The sequence below is a fragment of the Micromys minutus genome, assembly GCF_963924665.1.
Source record: "Micromys minutus genome assembly, chromosome: 17".
NCBI classification, from domain to species: domain Eukaryota; kingdom Metazoa; phylum Chordata; class Mammalia; order Rodentia; family Muridae; genus Micromys; species Micromys minutus.
The window spans coordinates 48,060,581-48,077,627 of NC_137952.1; the positions used below are offsets into that span (position 1 = coordinate 48,060,581).

The 17,047-nt window shown below is 43.0% G+C and overlaps 1 protein-coding gene across 2 annotated transcripts in view; it reads right to left on the reverse strand.

Annotated features, from left to right (window-relative positions):
• The window catches only part of KIF16B (kinesin family member 16B), a 249,667-nt gene that overhangs the window by 65,997 nt on the left and 166,623 nt on the right, over positions 1-17,047 (reverse strand). For both annotated transcript variants that reach the window (XM_080931299.1, XM_080931298.1), the window contains one exon: positions 4,933-5,055. In XM_080931299.1, the coding sequence (XP_080787425.1) occupies positions 4,933-5,055 (123 nt within the window). The remainder of the gene's footprint in view (positions 1-4,932; positions 5,056-17,047) is intronic.

Here is a 17,047-nt window from a genome sequence, read left to right on the forward strand (position 1 = left end):
CATGTGTACTGCTGAACAGTGATAGGCTGCCCTCAAAGGAGATGAGAAGAAGAACCTGTAGCAGCAGAAGGCTGGAGACTGCAGGCCTGGGGTCCTATGAGAAGGACAGGCAGTGAGCCTAGACATGCATTTCTACACGAACAAGGGCCTGGGAACATGGAGCCAAGCCAACTTATAGGTGCTGCAGACTGCCCAGAACCAAGGCACTTCTGTGTCCGTGCATTAGAAGGAAGAACTCTCAAGTGTGAGATGCTGCATCCTTGGACTTAGCACAAGAGCCTCCATTCTTCCCTGAATAAGAGAAAGACAGCTGCACTGTGCGGAGTATCAAAGGAACCTGGTGTGTGCAAAAGGGGCTTGAGGAACCTTGGTGGGGGTGGGGGTGGGGAATTTTCACTCAAGATTCCAACTTGAAAATACAACAGCACAAAGAACAAGAGGATTTTGTTTTGTTTTCCACCCCTGTGGTTCTGGGCTTCACTCTGCTGAGTTATCCCTACTAGCTGACTATTACTGCTTAGGTACCATCTGAGGTCTGGAGACTCAGGTCTGACTAAGACCAGCAGGGTCTAGACAGCTGAAATCTCTAGGAGAGCAGGAAGAGAAAGGATAGTTAGATCTGGGGAAAGTGACCACGATGTGACATGGCAGCAGAGAGGACCCTGGGCTATGGATGGACAACAGGGAGAATGGATAATTCAGCACACGGCTGTTCCAGCAAGAAGTGAGATGCTGTCTTAAAGAATTAGCGTTTTACAGGAACAGAAACTCAGTAAACAATGATAAAATATGCAACATTAAAATACAAAGACTTTAAAATATCATTATTTCTATGACAAATAAGTATAATATCTTCTGTTAGCCTTAACCACAGTTTTCCCTGGCTGCTGTTTTGTATCATGCTGAAATGTGATTTTAAAATTAAACTTCACTCACTCTAATCCTAGCTAACTGAAAATGCAAGCATAATTCAAGGTGACTGATTTTTCTCTATCAATCACTGAAAAGCTTTGAAAGCATTTCGGGTGACAGCTGTAGTCTAGGGAGTGGCACTGCTGAGGCAGCTGTGATTTGGGGCAAGTGGGGATGGAACTGACACTCCTGAGCAGTGTGTGACACTCTCCTCAGGCTGGCCCACCTTTCGCCTCCTGCTTCTCTCTGACACCTGCCAGACAGTGTCTTTATTTACCTGAGGATGCAGTCTCGGGAGGATGCACGTTTAGGACTCCTTGGAAAGGTAACTCCAATGAAACAGAACCAACAAACTGACTCAGGGTCTGAGGCAGGTGCCCTCCATAATTAGTAAAGTAATGCATGTGGGTACTGCACAGAGAGGACAACTTCATTCATTCTCAGGAAAGAGCAGGAAAGTAAGCATCAATAAGAAAGAAACACACAAATCAGCTCTGTCAAAGTGGCCAGACCCAGAAGGCTCATGGAGTCTCTCCTGCAGCCTGTGCTTCTTGCTCCCTGTATGTGAAGCCTTCACACAGTGGTCTGAGAAAGCTAAACGAGTCCCCGAACCAAATGTAGCTGGTTACTGAATCTCAGAATCTTCTCCCAAGTAACTGTGGCTTGGTCCTCCCAAATAAAGCAGGTTTAAAATAGTTCTTTTGAATTAAATCAATTCCAGTTTAATGAAAAGCTCTATTCTCATTTTAAAAACCAATGCTGGAAACTTCCATGAGACACACAGGAGCTGAGATAAGGAACACTTAGACACCCTTAACCTTCACTGTACCCCAGCAGGCCCTTCATTACTTCACTATAGGATTTTAAAAGACTATCAAACCCTACCCAACAAAGGGTGAGCTGTGACTGACTAGAGGCCGAAGGGAAGAGGAAGGCAAAGGGAGGATACTAGGAGCCTCACCATGGATGGCTCAAGCATCCACACACCTAAGCTCATATGTGGTCTTCACCAGCTGCATAAGATGTGTTTCTTTCTCACTTGATTGACAGGACACAGTGAGTCTTTTTACAATTGCCATCTTCTCAGACATTCAGGCTGGGACATGTACTGGATGGGCCTTGGGTCCTAACATATCTTTGGAGTCCCTAAGTGACCAACAGCAAGACATACTTTAAACAGGACCCCACAGCAGAAGGATCAAGCCCTAGAGCTTGTCGTATACGCAGCACAGGGGGCCGTATGTTCCACTGCAGAATAGAGGAGGAAATGAAGACAGCTTTGAAAAAGAATCAACAATGGTTGTTGTAAAGTGAAAACCATAAGACAATAAAATGTCTATGCACACAAACACTAATTTTTCTTATAAAAGCCTAACACTAAAGAGAGTTGTCTTTTATCAAAATCGAATCAATAACCTTTGACTTCTTAAAGCTACTGGACTCACCAAAATAATCCAACAGTAACACAATATCACCAGACATGACGCTATACTAGGTAATATGGCATTTGTATGACATTCAAATGACTTATCAAAGTTGAGAATGTTGAAAACTTTTAAGCAGTAACAAAACCTTCCATGTACAGCTTTGTAAAGAAATATTCAAAATAAAATTTCAAAACTTTGAATGCTAGTTATTATTTTTCTCTCATAGGCACCACAGAATTATTAAGAAGCTTCTAACAAAGAGCGTCTCCACAGATTTTAGCAGTATGTGTAAAAAGCTGAGATCATGGTAAAGTAGTGGTGACGGGTGGATTTATTTTCTGTACATTTTCTTCATTATCAAGATGCTGCAGGGAACACCCAGACACAAAGAAAACAATCCCAGCCCCAAGTCTCATAAAGACATAGTTGCACATGAAAGGTCGCTGAGGGGCTCCAAACACAGAATCTCATGTGTTCCCTAAGCCTGTTTTCATTTAATTTTAGTAACAAATACACATAGCACTTAGGAAGCATGAGACCCAGAAGGAGGCTACAAATTATAAATGCAAGGTCACTTCCTCACAGCAATGCAGTCAGATGGCTTGTAGTGACCACAGTACACAGATAATGGAACCCGAGGTTACGGAATCCCAGATTACACGGGACAGCTAGGACAGTAACACAGCGCAGCTGTTCAGGTGCTGGGGCTCTCGTCTGCAGCTTGCTTTATCTGGAGAGGGGAAGCAGAAGCATAGGACATTCTTTCTAGTGCTAGGTCCTCTGCCACAGTGTCCTCACCAGAGAGCAGGCGAAAACGCCAGGAGACCTTTCTAACAGGAGAAGAGGAATCGGTTAAGCCAGCCCGAACAGTCTGGGGTGCCTACTGCCAAGTGCTGTAGAGGGTATACTAGTGTGAGCTGGAAGCACTGGCCTTGGTATGCAAAAATAATAAAATGAAATAAAGAAGGAAGAGAGAGAGGGAAAGAGGAAGGAAGGAAGGAAAGAGAAAAAAAGAAAAAAACAGACTTCTTGGGACCTGGAGTTCATGTACTAGAGTGAGAACCCCCTGCCTAGCTCTCTGCTTTTGATTTCTCTGACTTTCTCTGGCAGTAGCATTCTCAAAGCTTCAAATACATCTGAAACCTAACTCGGCTACTGTCTGCTGATAACTTCTATCTAAATTAACCCACTTACTTAAAAAGTAGTCTTCTTTACTAAAGTTTTCTATGTGGAGTCAGTAAATAGGCAAACTCCATTAATGTGCTCATCAGTAAAGTATAGACATGGGCCAACTAGAAGCAGTACGTGTTTTCACTTTTGCAACTTCTAGACTTATTGAATTATAATTCTTGGCCAGAAAAAGCCACAAAAGATTCCAATGTATGGAAATAATACAAATAGCCTTAAATTAACTTTTATATTTGTGTATGACGTTACCCCGTTAACAAAGAGACTACTACATAGTCTCACAAACATAAAGAATATGGAATGGTGGAAGAAATAAAGGAGATCTGAGCAGGAATTGAGTGTTACTGGTTCAGGAGTAGTGAGAAGCAATAGCACAGAGACATATTCAGCACTTTAGAACAGTGCTTCAAAAGCCAGTCAGTAAAGCTACTGCCCTGCTCACACAATACTATCTCCTAAACCTCAGATATATAAATCATGGCCCACTTTTATTTTTTATAGAGAAAAAATCAGAATGTAGAAATAAGCATATAAAAACTTGATTTTCTGTGTGCCTGAAAGGAAGGACTTCCCAGAGCACAGGGGATTCCCCTAAGGTGCTTCAGAGGCTAGGCAGGTGGCAAGGTCCCTCGATCCTCTCTTGCTTCCTCCTTCAGGAGTTCCAGGCTTGCAGGAGTTTCACAGAGCTCCTCCTCATCAAACGTTCTCTGGACAGACAAGCTTCTCTGTTTTCCCTCATTTTGCTAAAAATCCCAAACTGAGTAGGTTATTAAGCAAACTGAAATGGAATCAAAGTGTATCGATCCCAGGCCCAAATTCCCAGGTCAGGGTTTATCTGAACCAAACTGTTGCAAGGCCACCGTATGCATCCACACACCAATACTGCAGTGGACTTTATCACATTAGTGTCCTTGCCCATCCTGGAATAAGGAGGTGTGCTTAATCATTAATTCACCCAGGAGAAGGGAATAGCAGCCAGCAACATTTAACTAAGTGTATGAGTCAATAGAAATAAATTTAAAAAATAAGATGAAGTCATTATTTTTGGAAAGCTCATCTCTTCCTTTAAAGTCATATAAATAAAATTATACCAGAAACAGATTAAGAATGCATCTAATTAACAGCTGTGTACACGCACGTGCACGAGCACACACACACTCGTACACATACACACACACCCCAGTAATAGTGATGACTGCAACAGTTATAATAGAGTATTACTTATTACATACTAGCCACCTGATATAAGACTTTACACAAAATAAAGTTTCTACAGCATAGATATTAATAGATATTTTTACTGTTCTTATAGATAAGAAAATTTGGGCCTAAGATTGATGGGCTTATCTACTTTGTAGGTGCCCTCCCATACCATGTTCTAGAAGGATGACGAAGGAACACTTACCTTAACTTCAAACTCGAAGTGTTCATCCTTCCCTTGACCACAGAGGACATACCGGGGAATACTAATCTTAATGGGGTCCTTCAGGTCGTCTGGATTTGCTCCGAAAGAGCGAGAATGCATCCGCTGTCAAAGGCACATGGGACAAGGGGAACAAAGAGAACGTACATCACTGTGCTGCAGCCACTACCCTGCTTGCTCGGAAGCGACAAACACATCTCATAGAGAAAAGAGCATCACACCAGTAGAGTTTATTTAGAAAAATGATGGTTTCCTTTGAAAAAGACATGCTAATCCTCTCTCATAACAAAAGACCGTTTCTGTAGACATACCAGTCTAGAAAGTTAGGGCAAAAGCACTCCAAAGTGTTGCTTGGCTTTGATGTTTCTTCAAATTTGTAAGAGCAAGTGAAAACAGGGATGAATTACACTTTCTCACTTCAAACTTAATGTTTGTTTGTTTGTTTGTTTGCAAAGTTTTTATCAACTAAGCATATTTCTTCCTTTCCATATCTGAATGCTGTTCATAGAGCAGTAAAAGCTGGAGATTTTGTTCAAATTCAACTCATCGTTAACATTCAGTCATTTTATAACGAAGTTACTGTAGTGTGGAAATCTGCATAAAACACAATTAAGAAAAATCTGAAGAATTTTCTTTAGGCTCCTTTTGATTGAAAATTGACTTGGTTGTCAAGTATTTATATTCTGGGTGGCAGGAAGCCAGAGGGGTCGGAGGAAGATGCTGTATAAAGAATTAATTTTTAAAATGAGTTCTTGAGTATAAATAGGAAGAACTATCTGAACAATCATAATTTACATTAACCTTGGGTTTAGAGAGCATAAGACAGTGTTTTCTCGAAGCAACAGCAGAAAAAATGAATTAGAATTCATGGTTAACATTTGCCAAAATTCTTACCTACATCTTTGGTGTGCTATCTAGGTTCTATATGTTAATTCTATCAATCTTCATGATGTTCCCATGAGGGGGTAATCATGATGAACCCTATTTATCAAAGAAAAGGCTGACTATGATGCAACCTTGCTCTATAAGGCAAGAGGCCAATAACCCAGGGTATAACACTGGTACACTATTCTGGTCTTAAAATTTTAAAGTGAGGTCATCCATCTAAAATAAATGGGGCTAATAGGTACTGCAGTCACATGCAGATCAAGGTGTTAGAAATTACATAAGTATGCAATAAAATTCAATGTTTTGACCAAAAAGAAACATTGGATAATACATTCCAGTTCTCCCAGGGAATAAGGGGGATCCCTACCAGGCTGCCTGTGACAACTCAGACCACAAGGTGTCACAGAGATGGATAATTTCTGACTGTAGTTTCTAATCTAGCTGACATAGCCAATGTCTGGCAGTGTTTGAAGTTGTCAAAGCCTTTTTACAGCATCATGATTTTTCCCTAGTAGTTGGTCACCCAGAACAAGAACCATTGTTTGCCACATGGCATTTCTAATTAGCTGTCATTAATGTCAAAAACCAAAACAGAAATGCTCTGCTAATCACATCAATTCACTGACAGTCCATTCCTAAATTTCTTCCCTGACATGTTACACAGTTAAAGATGAAAACGAGAACCAAAGGAAAAAAAAGAATTTAGTTGGTCTGTTTATAAGAACATGTTTACTGATTAGCTCTCACCTGTGTATGCCATATTTGGCCATGAGTTTCCTGCTTTGTTTCCCTTTAACTCTTCTATGTCACATGAAGTACATGGTTGTGCCAACGTGTAGGCTGTGAGCCCATGTGTAGGCTGAGAAATGCCTGTGCTGGTTAAACCCTGGCAGACAGGAACTCTACTATAAAATTGCAAGCATTAACTCACAACTGCTAATACTGTTGGCCAGGAGTCTGGTGCCCCTTACTCTACTGTGACACTTAGTTTTTTCTTTTTCCAGTTCAAGTTTCAAAATGAGGTAGAGCTGCAACCTCTAGTCTGGTACACAGTCTGTCCTATGACCACTTTCCTTTTCCACTTCTAAGAATGCTGCTGTGAAATCACTTCCTCAAACAAGCAAGATATTGAGACACAGGTCACACATTCTCTGAGAGAAATTAAAAGAAAAATACACAGCAAGACGTCTGTCTGGTGCTTGACACTGTTCCTAGGTGTATGAGCAGAGTGGGGATGCATTATGCAGATCAGCTGGACCCTACAGGGCTCACATCATCCTAGTACACGGTGCTGGCTAGTTGTCATGTCGGCTTGACATAAGTGAAGGCCAGCTGAGAAGAAGGACTCTCAATCAAGAAAATGCCCCAAGCATATCTGGCCTGTGGGCAAACCCCTGGTGAATTTTCTTGATTGATGATTGATGTGGGAGGGCCTAACTCACTGTGGGTAGTACGACCACCGGGCTGATGGTCCTGGATGCTCTAAAAAAGCAGTCCGATGGAGCGGCATGGAGCAAGCCAGTAAGCAGCACTCCTCCATGGTCTCTGCCTCTAGGTTCTGTCAGCCTGACTTGAGTTCCTGCCCTGAATTTCTTGAATAATGAAGTACACGTTTTAAGATGAAATAAACTCTTTTGGTCATGGATCCTGTTTCTACACCTGCACCTTGATCAATGGTTTCTGACATTCAGACTAGACGACTGGTCAACCAGGAGACAGTGAGGCACAACAGAATCTTGGCTGGGAAGACAAACGCTCCTCTCCTCATTTCTCAGCTGAAGGGGAGACGTACTGTCATCCCTGCATACAGTTTCCAGTATCCACCTTGCTGATTTCACGTGAAGCATTAGTAATGAGCATACAGAAGTAAGGGTTTATGACCATACCTCCTTGACTGTACCTGGTCTTGTCAAAAACAGATAAGATCTGAAGATGTCCGAGCAGACACATACTATATAGAGAAAAATTAAAAAATGAACATGCTTCTACCTAGTCATTGCTACAGGGTAGTTTTTTCTAAAATTACTTTATGAAGTCAATTCCATGAGAAACATACAGTTCTCAGATACAGTTGTGAAAGGTCCTTAACATTTTCCTAAAATATGTCTTAGACAGTAAGACAAATTAATGTAATATTCATAAATGTATGCTTGATTTATATGTGGCTGCATTCTGAATACCTACTTTTGCCCTAGACATGGGAATACATGCTAAATCACACTGCAATGCATAGTTTGTGAGTGCTTTTCAGTATCATGGCATTGCTTACTTTGGAGTCAGTCATGCTTTCTACAGTGGCCAAGACTCTTAGGCTCAACAGGGAAGCCAGGGCCACATCAGCACAAGAGGTAGTGAGATACGAAGTCATCCTACTAGAAAACAGCAAATTCAATGCGAGTAAATACGGGAGATGATACAGGAACCTTAAAATGTACTGTGGAATGGCTCCACTTAGAAATAAAGAATCAGGAATGGCTATGCAATTAATAACTTGTATTATATGTTGATATGTACGAGGTATTATCTTTAAAAATTAAATATCTTTGTATTTAATGAAATATTATCTTGTGTATAAATATAATATTTTTTAAAAATTGGGCCCGATCCACAGAGGCTAAGTAGCTAGGTGGGATCAATGGGGATTACGTGGAGAGTGAATAAATAAATGCTGTGGTGGACTAGGGGGCGGGAACAGGAGGAATCAAGTGGGGGAAGGATGGAGAAGAGAACTGGAACAGACTGTTCCAGTTCCAAGAACTGGAAGGGGGCAATTCAGGGGCAAGGTAAAAACCTAGTGCAATGGAAACTCCCAGGGATCTATTAGGATGACCCTAGCTAGGACTCCTAGCAATGGGAATACAGAGCCTGAACCAGCCAACTCCTACAACTAGGCAAGACTTCCACTGAAGGATTCGGAGACCAGCTGGACCACAGAACCTTTGACCTACAATTTGTCCTGCCCGCACAATGAACTAGGGGAAAGATACCACAGAACTTGTGGAAGTGGGTAGCCCCTGACTGGTCCAGCTTAAAACCCATGCCACAAGAGGGATCCCAACTCTGACATTGCCTGGACCAGAAACCAGAGAGAGGCTGGATGGCCCAGAGACCTAGGCCTAAACAGAACCACACACAACTGGCAAAAACCAAAGTCAATGAGTAATAGTCTACTATACTTATTGACTGGCACCTAACTTAGCTGTCATCAGAGAGAACTCATCTAGCAACCAATGGAAACAGACATAGAGACCCACAGCCAAGCGCTGAAGGAGTCCAGCGAATCCTACTGGAGCAGGGGTGTGGGATTATAGGAGCCAGAGGGGTAAGGGACACCACATGAGAACCCACAGAACCAGTAAACCTGGACTCAAAGGGGCTCACAGAGACTAAACAGACAATTGAGGAACCTGTATGAGTCTGACCTGGGCCATTTGTATATTTTTCTTTGTGTAGCTTGTTGTTAGTGTGGGACTCCTAACGGGGTGGAAGGGTGTTTCTGATGCTTTTGCCTGCTTTGCGGACTCCTTTCCTCCTATTGGGTTGCACTATCCAGCCTTAACATGAGGGGAGGTGCCTAATCTCATTGCAACTTGATATGACATGTTTAGTTGATATCCTGGGAGACCTGCCCTTTTCTGAAGGGAAACTGAGGACTAGAGGTGTAAGGGATGAGGGGAGGGATGCAGGAGGAGGGAGGGATGTGTAGTCATGTCCTCAGGGAAAAGACAAAGCTGAACTCAGGCTCCATTTACATTTCCTCTTACTGCTCAGGGTACCTCCTTCAGAAGAGGCATTCTGAGGAAGTAAAGAGGAAGTGGCCCAGCTCACTGAGGCTACACAAGGGCACTGAATGGCCCAATTCCACGGAGAGTCATCAACATTCTTCTAATTACCAATTATGTAGCAGATGGTTAAATTCAGTTCACGCTTGACCAAGACAAGGTCAGCCCTACGAACTGTCACGTAATCTCCTGGAGACCATAACTAAGCTTTGCTTAAAAAATACAGCCACATTGGGGTCTTTGGGTTTCCCCCTTTTAAATCAAATTAAACCCGGTTACAATTTAAATCAGAATTTCCAATCCTCCTGTCTCTCTTCCCAGCATCTCACATAATTCTTCCTTTTCTAAAATTTCACATGTCAGGCTGAGCTTTAGCTGGTGCTGCTACAAAGCAGTCATCTTGCTATGCCCCAGCAGTTTGAAAAGGGGGAAGCCCTGGCAAAGACCACTCTGTTCCACTGTTGAGTAGAAGGAAGGCTGCAACAAGATGGGAATAAAGTGTGTGAGCAGGTAGAACAGTAAGAGCATGACAAAAGGCCAACACAGGTTTACAATCACTGTAGAGGCCTCCCTATGTCAGGAAGGAGCCTTGTCTTAACATCACATCATCTACAAAGGCTTAGGAGGCATGCTCTAACAATCCCTATTGGTTCAAATGCCCAAATATGTAGTGAAGAACAACGATAGATTCTCTTTTCCAGGTGCGTCTTATTTCAAGGATAAAAGACATCCAACCAACCATGTGCAACAGCTCTACATTTTGAAAGCCATGTTACACAGGGTACCTGGAATTTTTATCATTGTAAACCACTTGGGTAATAGAGAGTTTTAACCAAACAAGGGCCAGAGAAATGACAGACAATAGACACTGGTTCCTTTTCATCAACTAGAGCATTTGGTTGCCTTCATTATAAAGGAGCTTTTGAAAATGACAAAGGGGCATCCTGAGCAGATTGGATCATGGGGCTTTGGAAGCTGTTGTGGAAGAGTGGAAGGACTGAAAACTGTTGTATGGAAACTTGTAGTTGAAAGACAACTATCCACTCGAGGGCTGTGACACAAGGCAACCTACAGGATACACTTGCTTTGTTCCACTGCAGATAGTGTGCTTTGCTGAGGCAGATCAAAGATGGAACATATCTCAGGAGTGGTAAGTAGGTAATGATGCCACAGAGGCTGGCATGGCTGCTCTTGGGTGCTTCTATCACCTCCATAATGATCACTATTCCTGTAGTACAGCACTCAAAATGAAGCATGTGTGGCTCATGAACCTAGCTCAGAAGGATCAGTAAACTTCAGCAGAGCCACTTCTAAAAGTCGTTTTGTCTTTCCTCGACCACTGAGACTTTAAGAGTTATTTCGTACTTGGCAACAATGGATGGATAAGACATTTTTCATAACATACAGTTTGAAGAATAAAGATGCTTAGGGTGCACACACTGTAGACTGGATAACTACATTAATAAAATGACCTCACTAGAAACTAGGCAATACAGTAAAACAACCTGGCCATCAGTGAACCATTAATAAAGGAGGTTCAGATCTATTTATCATGTATGTCATCTGCAAAAAAAAAAAAAAAAAAAAAAAAAAAAAAAAAAAAGTGAGAGACATGTACTGTAATTATTCTGCTGAAAAGTTTAAGTGTGCCCTTCCAAAGGAAAATGTGGATATTTTCTAAGAGATCAGAGTTAAGAAACCAACTATTTTAAGATGTTTTACAACAAAATCTAAATAAATTCATTCTGCCAAGTACAAGTCTCAAACAGACAATTGTGAGCAAGATGAGTTTTAATCAAATTCAGATGAAATTTCCCTTTCAAGTCCTCAAAGAGGTAATGTCCAGAATATATCCAAGAGTCCACAATGCAAGTGTTTATGACTTTATTCCAACAACTCAAAACGCCATAGCACCAAGTATGTATAAAGCTGGCTGAGAAACTCCTTCCCACTGAGTTGTTACCTTGAACCATCTCACACCTGGTCTGAGATAAACAGGAGGACCTGTCAGAGGCTAAGGACTGCTGAGACAGGGTGCCATGGTGGTTACTAGAACAAGTCTACCCCACAGGCTTCTGGACTAATTACGACAATCTTGGTTCCTCCTGTATGGAGCATATCAAACAAACTCTCACTCCCATCAGCCACATTTTAGTGCAAGATAAAATCTGTGCATAGGTGAGAGATGTGACAAGAAGGGTCACAAGAAAGACTTACTAGATCTGAACAGAGTGCGCTACTATTGAGGCTATACGCCGTACATCACACTCAAAACATGACAACAGATAGCATGATTCTATATACATGATGCTTCTGTTTACTGCATGTTCCACATAGGGAGAAACAAAACAAACAAACACACACAAACCTGGAACTGGTTAGCTTGGGTTTCAACTTGACACAAGCTGGAGTCATCAGAGAGGAAGAAGCCTCAGTTGAGGAACTGTCTCCATGAGATTCAGTTATAAGGCATTTTCTCAATTAGTGATCAATGGTGGAGGGCACCAACCACTGTGGGCAGTGCCATCCCTGGGCTGGTCGTCCTGTGTTCTCTAAGAAAGCAGGCTGAACAAGCCATGTGAAGCAAGCCAGTAAGCAACACCTCTACATGGCCGTTACATCAGCTCCTATATTCAGGTTCAAGCCCTGCTTAAGTTTCTGTCCTGACTTCCTCCAATGATAGACGACCATCTGGAAGTACAATCTGAATAAACCCTTTCCTCCTCAACTTGCTTTTTTTGTCATGGTGTTTTCATTGCAGTAATAGAAACCCCAACTAAGACAAACCCTAAAGGCCATTATTTTATAGCATGGTAGAATTATGGAGGTCTCTGTTTGAGGTAGACAGTCTGTTAAAATGACAGATAACTTTTGCACTGCTGCCTGTTCCTGATCATTAAAACCCTCTGTTAGCATCTTCAATTTTATTCTCAGTTCTTCATGACTTAATTCTGTTTATTTGTTTGTTTAATCAAACATGTATGACAAAAGAGTCATGGAACTATTTAAGAAAAAGTAATGCAAATTACATTAGCTGAAACATGAAAAATAGAAAAAATAGTATTGAACTTTTAGAAGACTATAATGGGATTTTCATAAAATTTTTTCTCCAAGATAGATCTATAGTTAAAGTCGGGGTCAAGTCGATGTAGTAATTTTCACAATGTTTTCTATACAGTTAAACATCTTTGGATGTTAGACAATGAGGTATGTGTTTATCAAGGAAGGGGGTGTTGGCAGTAACAAAAGCACACTCCCATCTCCAAATAAGAGTTCCCATGAAAACAATAACCCACAGGTCCACAGAAGACAAGATTGGTAGGTCACAACATATTCTCCACTTCTGTGTTTTGCTATTCATTTTCCGAGAATCTAAGCAGAGGAAACATGAAAATGTGGAGATACTCCAAGAGCTCGTCCACTCTGTTGGCAATTCTGACAAAAAGCAGATGGCAAGTTTCTAGGCGGGTTAGGTTTTGACTTCATCCCCATCATCAGCGAGTGACAGAAATAAAGAGCTCACACTTATACTGAACATTATCCAAAAGTGAATAGAACAGAAAGAAAGGCCTTTCCAAGCCAAAGCTGAAATTGGTGGTTTAATGGAATCAGAGACTCACTAAACTAGACAGAGTGTGCTGAGCCTGTGTCCAGCTGACAGAGGAAGGTGGGTAAATGGAGAAAAGAGGCATTTCTTCCCTTGATTCTGAGACCCTGGGATTTCATGGACAGGCATTCAAGAGAAAGGAGAGCAATGGCAGGTACTGGACAGTACACACTAACTTGAAGCATGCTTCCTGACTGCTCATGGGATTGCCACACAGAAGTAAATGAAGAATGAACCAAGCCTGGATAGCTGCAAACTCACCTCAGGCTGAGCAGACCTGAGTCACAGCTAGTCAAGGGAAAAAAAAGATGGAAGCCACAGTAGAGTGCTGAATGTCATCCACGGCAACCATGATTTGACAAGACAGCAGAAATAAGCCGTAAAATGTTGCGACAAGACAAACGGCACTTCCAGGATCAGACTGCAGAGGTTCAGAGTGTGGACTGAGGAAGCTGCAGGAAGCAGTGACGCAGGAAGCAGTGACGCACTCTACCACCCAGCTGTGCTACCATGGGCAGCACGGAGCGTCTCCATGGAGACCTCTGCCAGACTGCGCACCTTTCCAGGCAGCTAAGTTAGTCCACTGGATACCAGCAGGCACCAGCAGACTCCAGGCCACTACACCATAAACAGACAACTAGGCCAAGCCATCGGAAGGCTTAATCACTGCACCAATAACTTTGGCAGATCCAAATTTACAATCTGAGTTTCCAGACAATGAAGCAGGTGGCAATAAAGATATTTTTCCAGCTCTCTGCTATAAGCTATTTTCACTTTGCTTTATTCAAAATATTTACACTTTCAATTTCAGAGTCCTGCTTTCCCTCCATTCAGTTAAGTACACTGAGATATTCATATTATCTTGACTAATATCCTAATGTTCATTTTATTGATGGTCTAAAAGAAACTGCCCGTTATCTCTACAAGTCTTCTCCCCAGAGTCTTGTTAAGTATGAGATCAGCCAAAGAGCCTCATCCTGAGAATTGAAAGTGAGTTTCCAGATGTCAAGTGTCTGATCCTGTCCATTCTCATGACACAATGGGGTGACCATCTGGGTACTCCAGGCAACTTGACTCTGCTCAGATAGACCACATCCTCTGTTCAAGGGAAGCCCATGTTTCCTTAGGAAGACCAGCTCTATCTTTGACACTTTGTCCTTTTCTGGAACTATGACACATCTGAATTCACTCAGAGCTCGGCACATGATCACATCAAATCGCCCATGTGGAGGAAGTGTGTTTAGAGAGCCGGTGTGGGGGTAAAACACGTGATCCTCCCTCAGCAGTGCTACGTGGGTGTTTAGAAGGATGAATGATCGGCAGGCGGTACAACCGGCCTCACTTTCCAATCTGACTGTGGTATAGAGCAGTAACTGAACTTCTGCCAGAGAAGGGACACTGGCCTCCATATTTCCATGAAGAAAGTAGACTATGTCTACCAAGGTTGTCTGGAAATTGGAAGACAACCGAACTCCATTTTCCAAAGCTAAAACAGGGATTTCTGCTTTCAAATCAAGAGAAAGCTGAACCAGATCCTGATGCAGCAAAGGGTGATTCGTGTAGGCAGCAGCTTCAGGCCCAGCCATTAGCACACCCAGCAGGTCCCGGCAGAGCTGCTGACTCAGGCTCTTGTTGTAAGTGAGCACAGTAAGCAAGAGGTCCTCTGTGGAACCTAGGAATCGAATGTTCTGCCCACCAAATCCGACCTGAATCTCCTGCAGTGCAGTGAGGGGGAGGACATGAAAGAGGCTCAGGGAGCTTGGGTGGTTGTCTGCCAGTACCAGAGCACACAGAGCTGAGGGCAGCAGGAGCAAGCATGCGGCTCGGGGCTCAGGCTGGGAGCAGTTAGCAACTGCCAGCCAGTAAATGCCCCTGACAGCACTCACTATATCCACAGGCTCTGGGAACGAACAAGCCATGTGCTGGAGGACATCTGAAAGAGGGGACTCTTGAAGCCTCAACATTTGTCCTGGGAAAGATACAAGCGTCTGCTTAAAGGCAATGACCTTCCCAGCATCTTCATAGTCAAGACAGGAAACTGAATTTGTCCAGGAATTTGGTGAGCCTGTAGATGTGAAGGCCAAGTTCCTGTGAGGTACTGTGCTCTTGGCTGAGTTTGGGCTTCCTTCATCTTCACTGCTGAAGCTTCCAATCCGAGTTTCAGGAGGAGGACGGGGACCTGAAGGCAGCATGAAGGACCTCAAGGGCAGGTGCTGGGGTAAGTGCTCCAGTAATGGCAGGCCTCTGATGAAGGTTGTCACCTGGGAGGACAGCCCACCTGGGTCACACATACTCCCAACATGCTTGGCTTGGATCATGACTTTCGTTCCAGCCTGTATCAGGTGGCCACTGGTGTCTTTATACAGGTCCGAGAATTTATGGTAAAAATATCCCAGTTGCCTCTTTGCTTCTGTCTTGATACTGACTAGGGGAGCTAGAACACTAGTGTTTTTACCATCTGAGTCCTCCTCCTTTTGCTGCTCACAACTCAATGTGGAAGCTGCTACGCTCTGAGGACAGCTGCCAGTGGGATGCTCCCTTTGAGAAGTGCTTTCAGAGAGAACAAAGCACAGCACCCTGCTTTGCATAGCTTGCTGGCTTCCTCTGTTCACTGGCGCTTGCTGGGACATGTGTTGCAACAATGTACAGCTGGACTCAATTCCCCAGCTTTGTTTCTCTCCATGAGTCATCAACCCACTGGTATTTTCTGACTCGCTCTGAGAATTCTGTGCATCTCTGGAGTTCCTTTTGTTAAGGAAAGTAAATTCAGGAAGATGAGCACAGTTTGGTTCAAGGGGGCCAGAACTCGCAGAGTAACAAAATTTGTCTCCAATATTCTTCCACACCTCAGCTCCTGAGGACAGAACCATTCTCTCTTGGGAGGCCATGGAGAAGGCTGTGGAGAGTGAAGTGTTCTGTAGCATGCGATGGCTCCTCTGGCTGCTCGGACACACCTCACTCTCTTCGCTAAGGACACCGGGAGAGTCAGCGGCATCTTTGGGCAGAAGTGGGATAACACACCGTGTAGACCAAGGCTGCCCTTTCTGTTCAGGATGTCAAAAGAGGTTGAGATGGGGGTGTGCTATGTCTTTCTGGAATTCTCTTGCACATGGCAAGTCGCATAGTCATTGGTTTCATTGGAGTAGATTAACTGAGAGGTGAGATAGAAGGCCTGAGTCATTTGTGTTGATTGATATATGATTTAAGAGCAGAGGGGTTGATTCACATATAGAACATCAATTTCCACGTTACACAGTCTAACAAATCACCGGGTATTTTGATAGAAGCACATGGAGTAGGATTAATCCACAGTATCCATTTCTTGGTCTATGATTGCATTTTCCCTGAAGTCCACCCCCAGACTTTCGACTCCGTTTAAGAGGCCAGAGTCAGCTGTTCAACCCCTATGGGCAAGCGTGCCCCCAGGTCACACTGCTCTCTTTCCTTCCAGTTATTTCACGTGAGTCTTTAATCATCTTCTCCCTAATTGGATACCATTGCTGATACCTACAAACCTTTACTGAGGAAGGCATGCTGCATGCCTATAACTTGTCAGGTGCCATGGAAACAAACAAAAGAATATAAGACAGCTTCTTCCTCTGACAGAGCTACCTAACAGGGAAAAGATGTCCAGAGGAGGCTAATGTTACTAATATTAGTGGCTGACTAGCAGGAGAAGTGGGTGTGGTCCAAGACACTATGACCACCCAGTCTCCTTTTGCTCCTTGTTCAGTAATGAACAATAGATACTGATGGCAAGATTTCTATCACCTAGCAATAAAAAAAAAGTGCTTGGGCTATATGAGAATGACATTCCTTT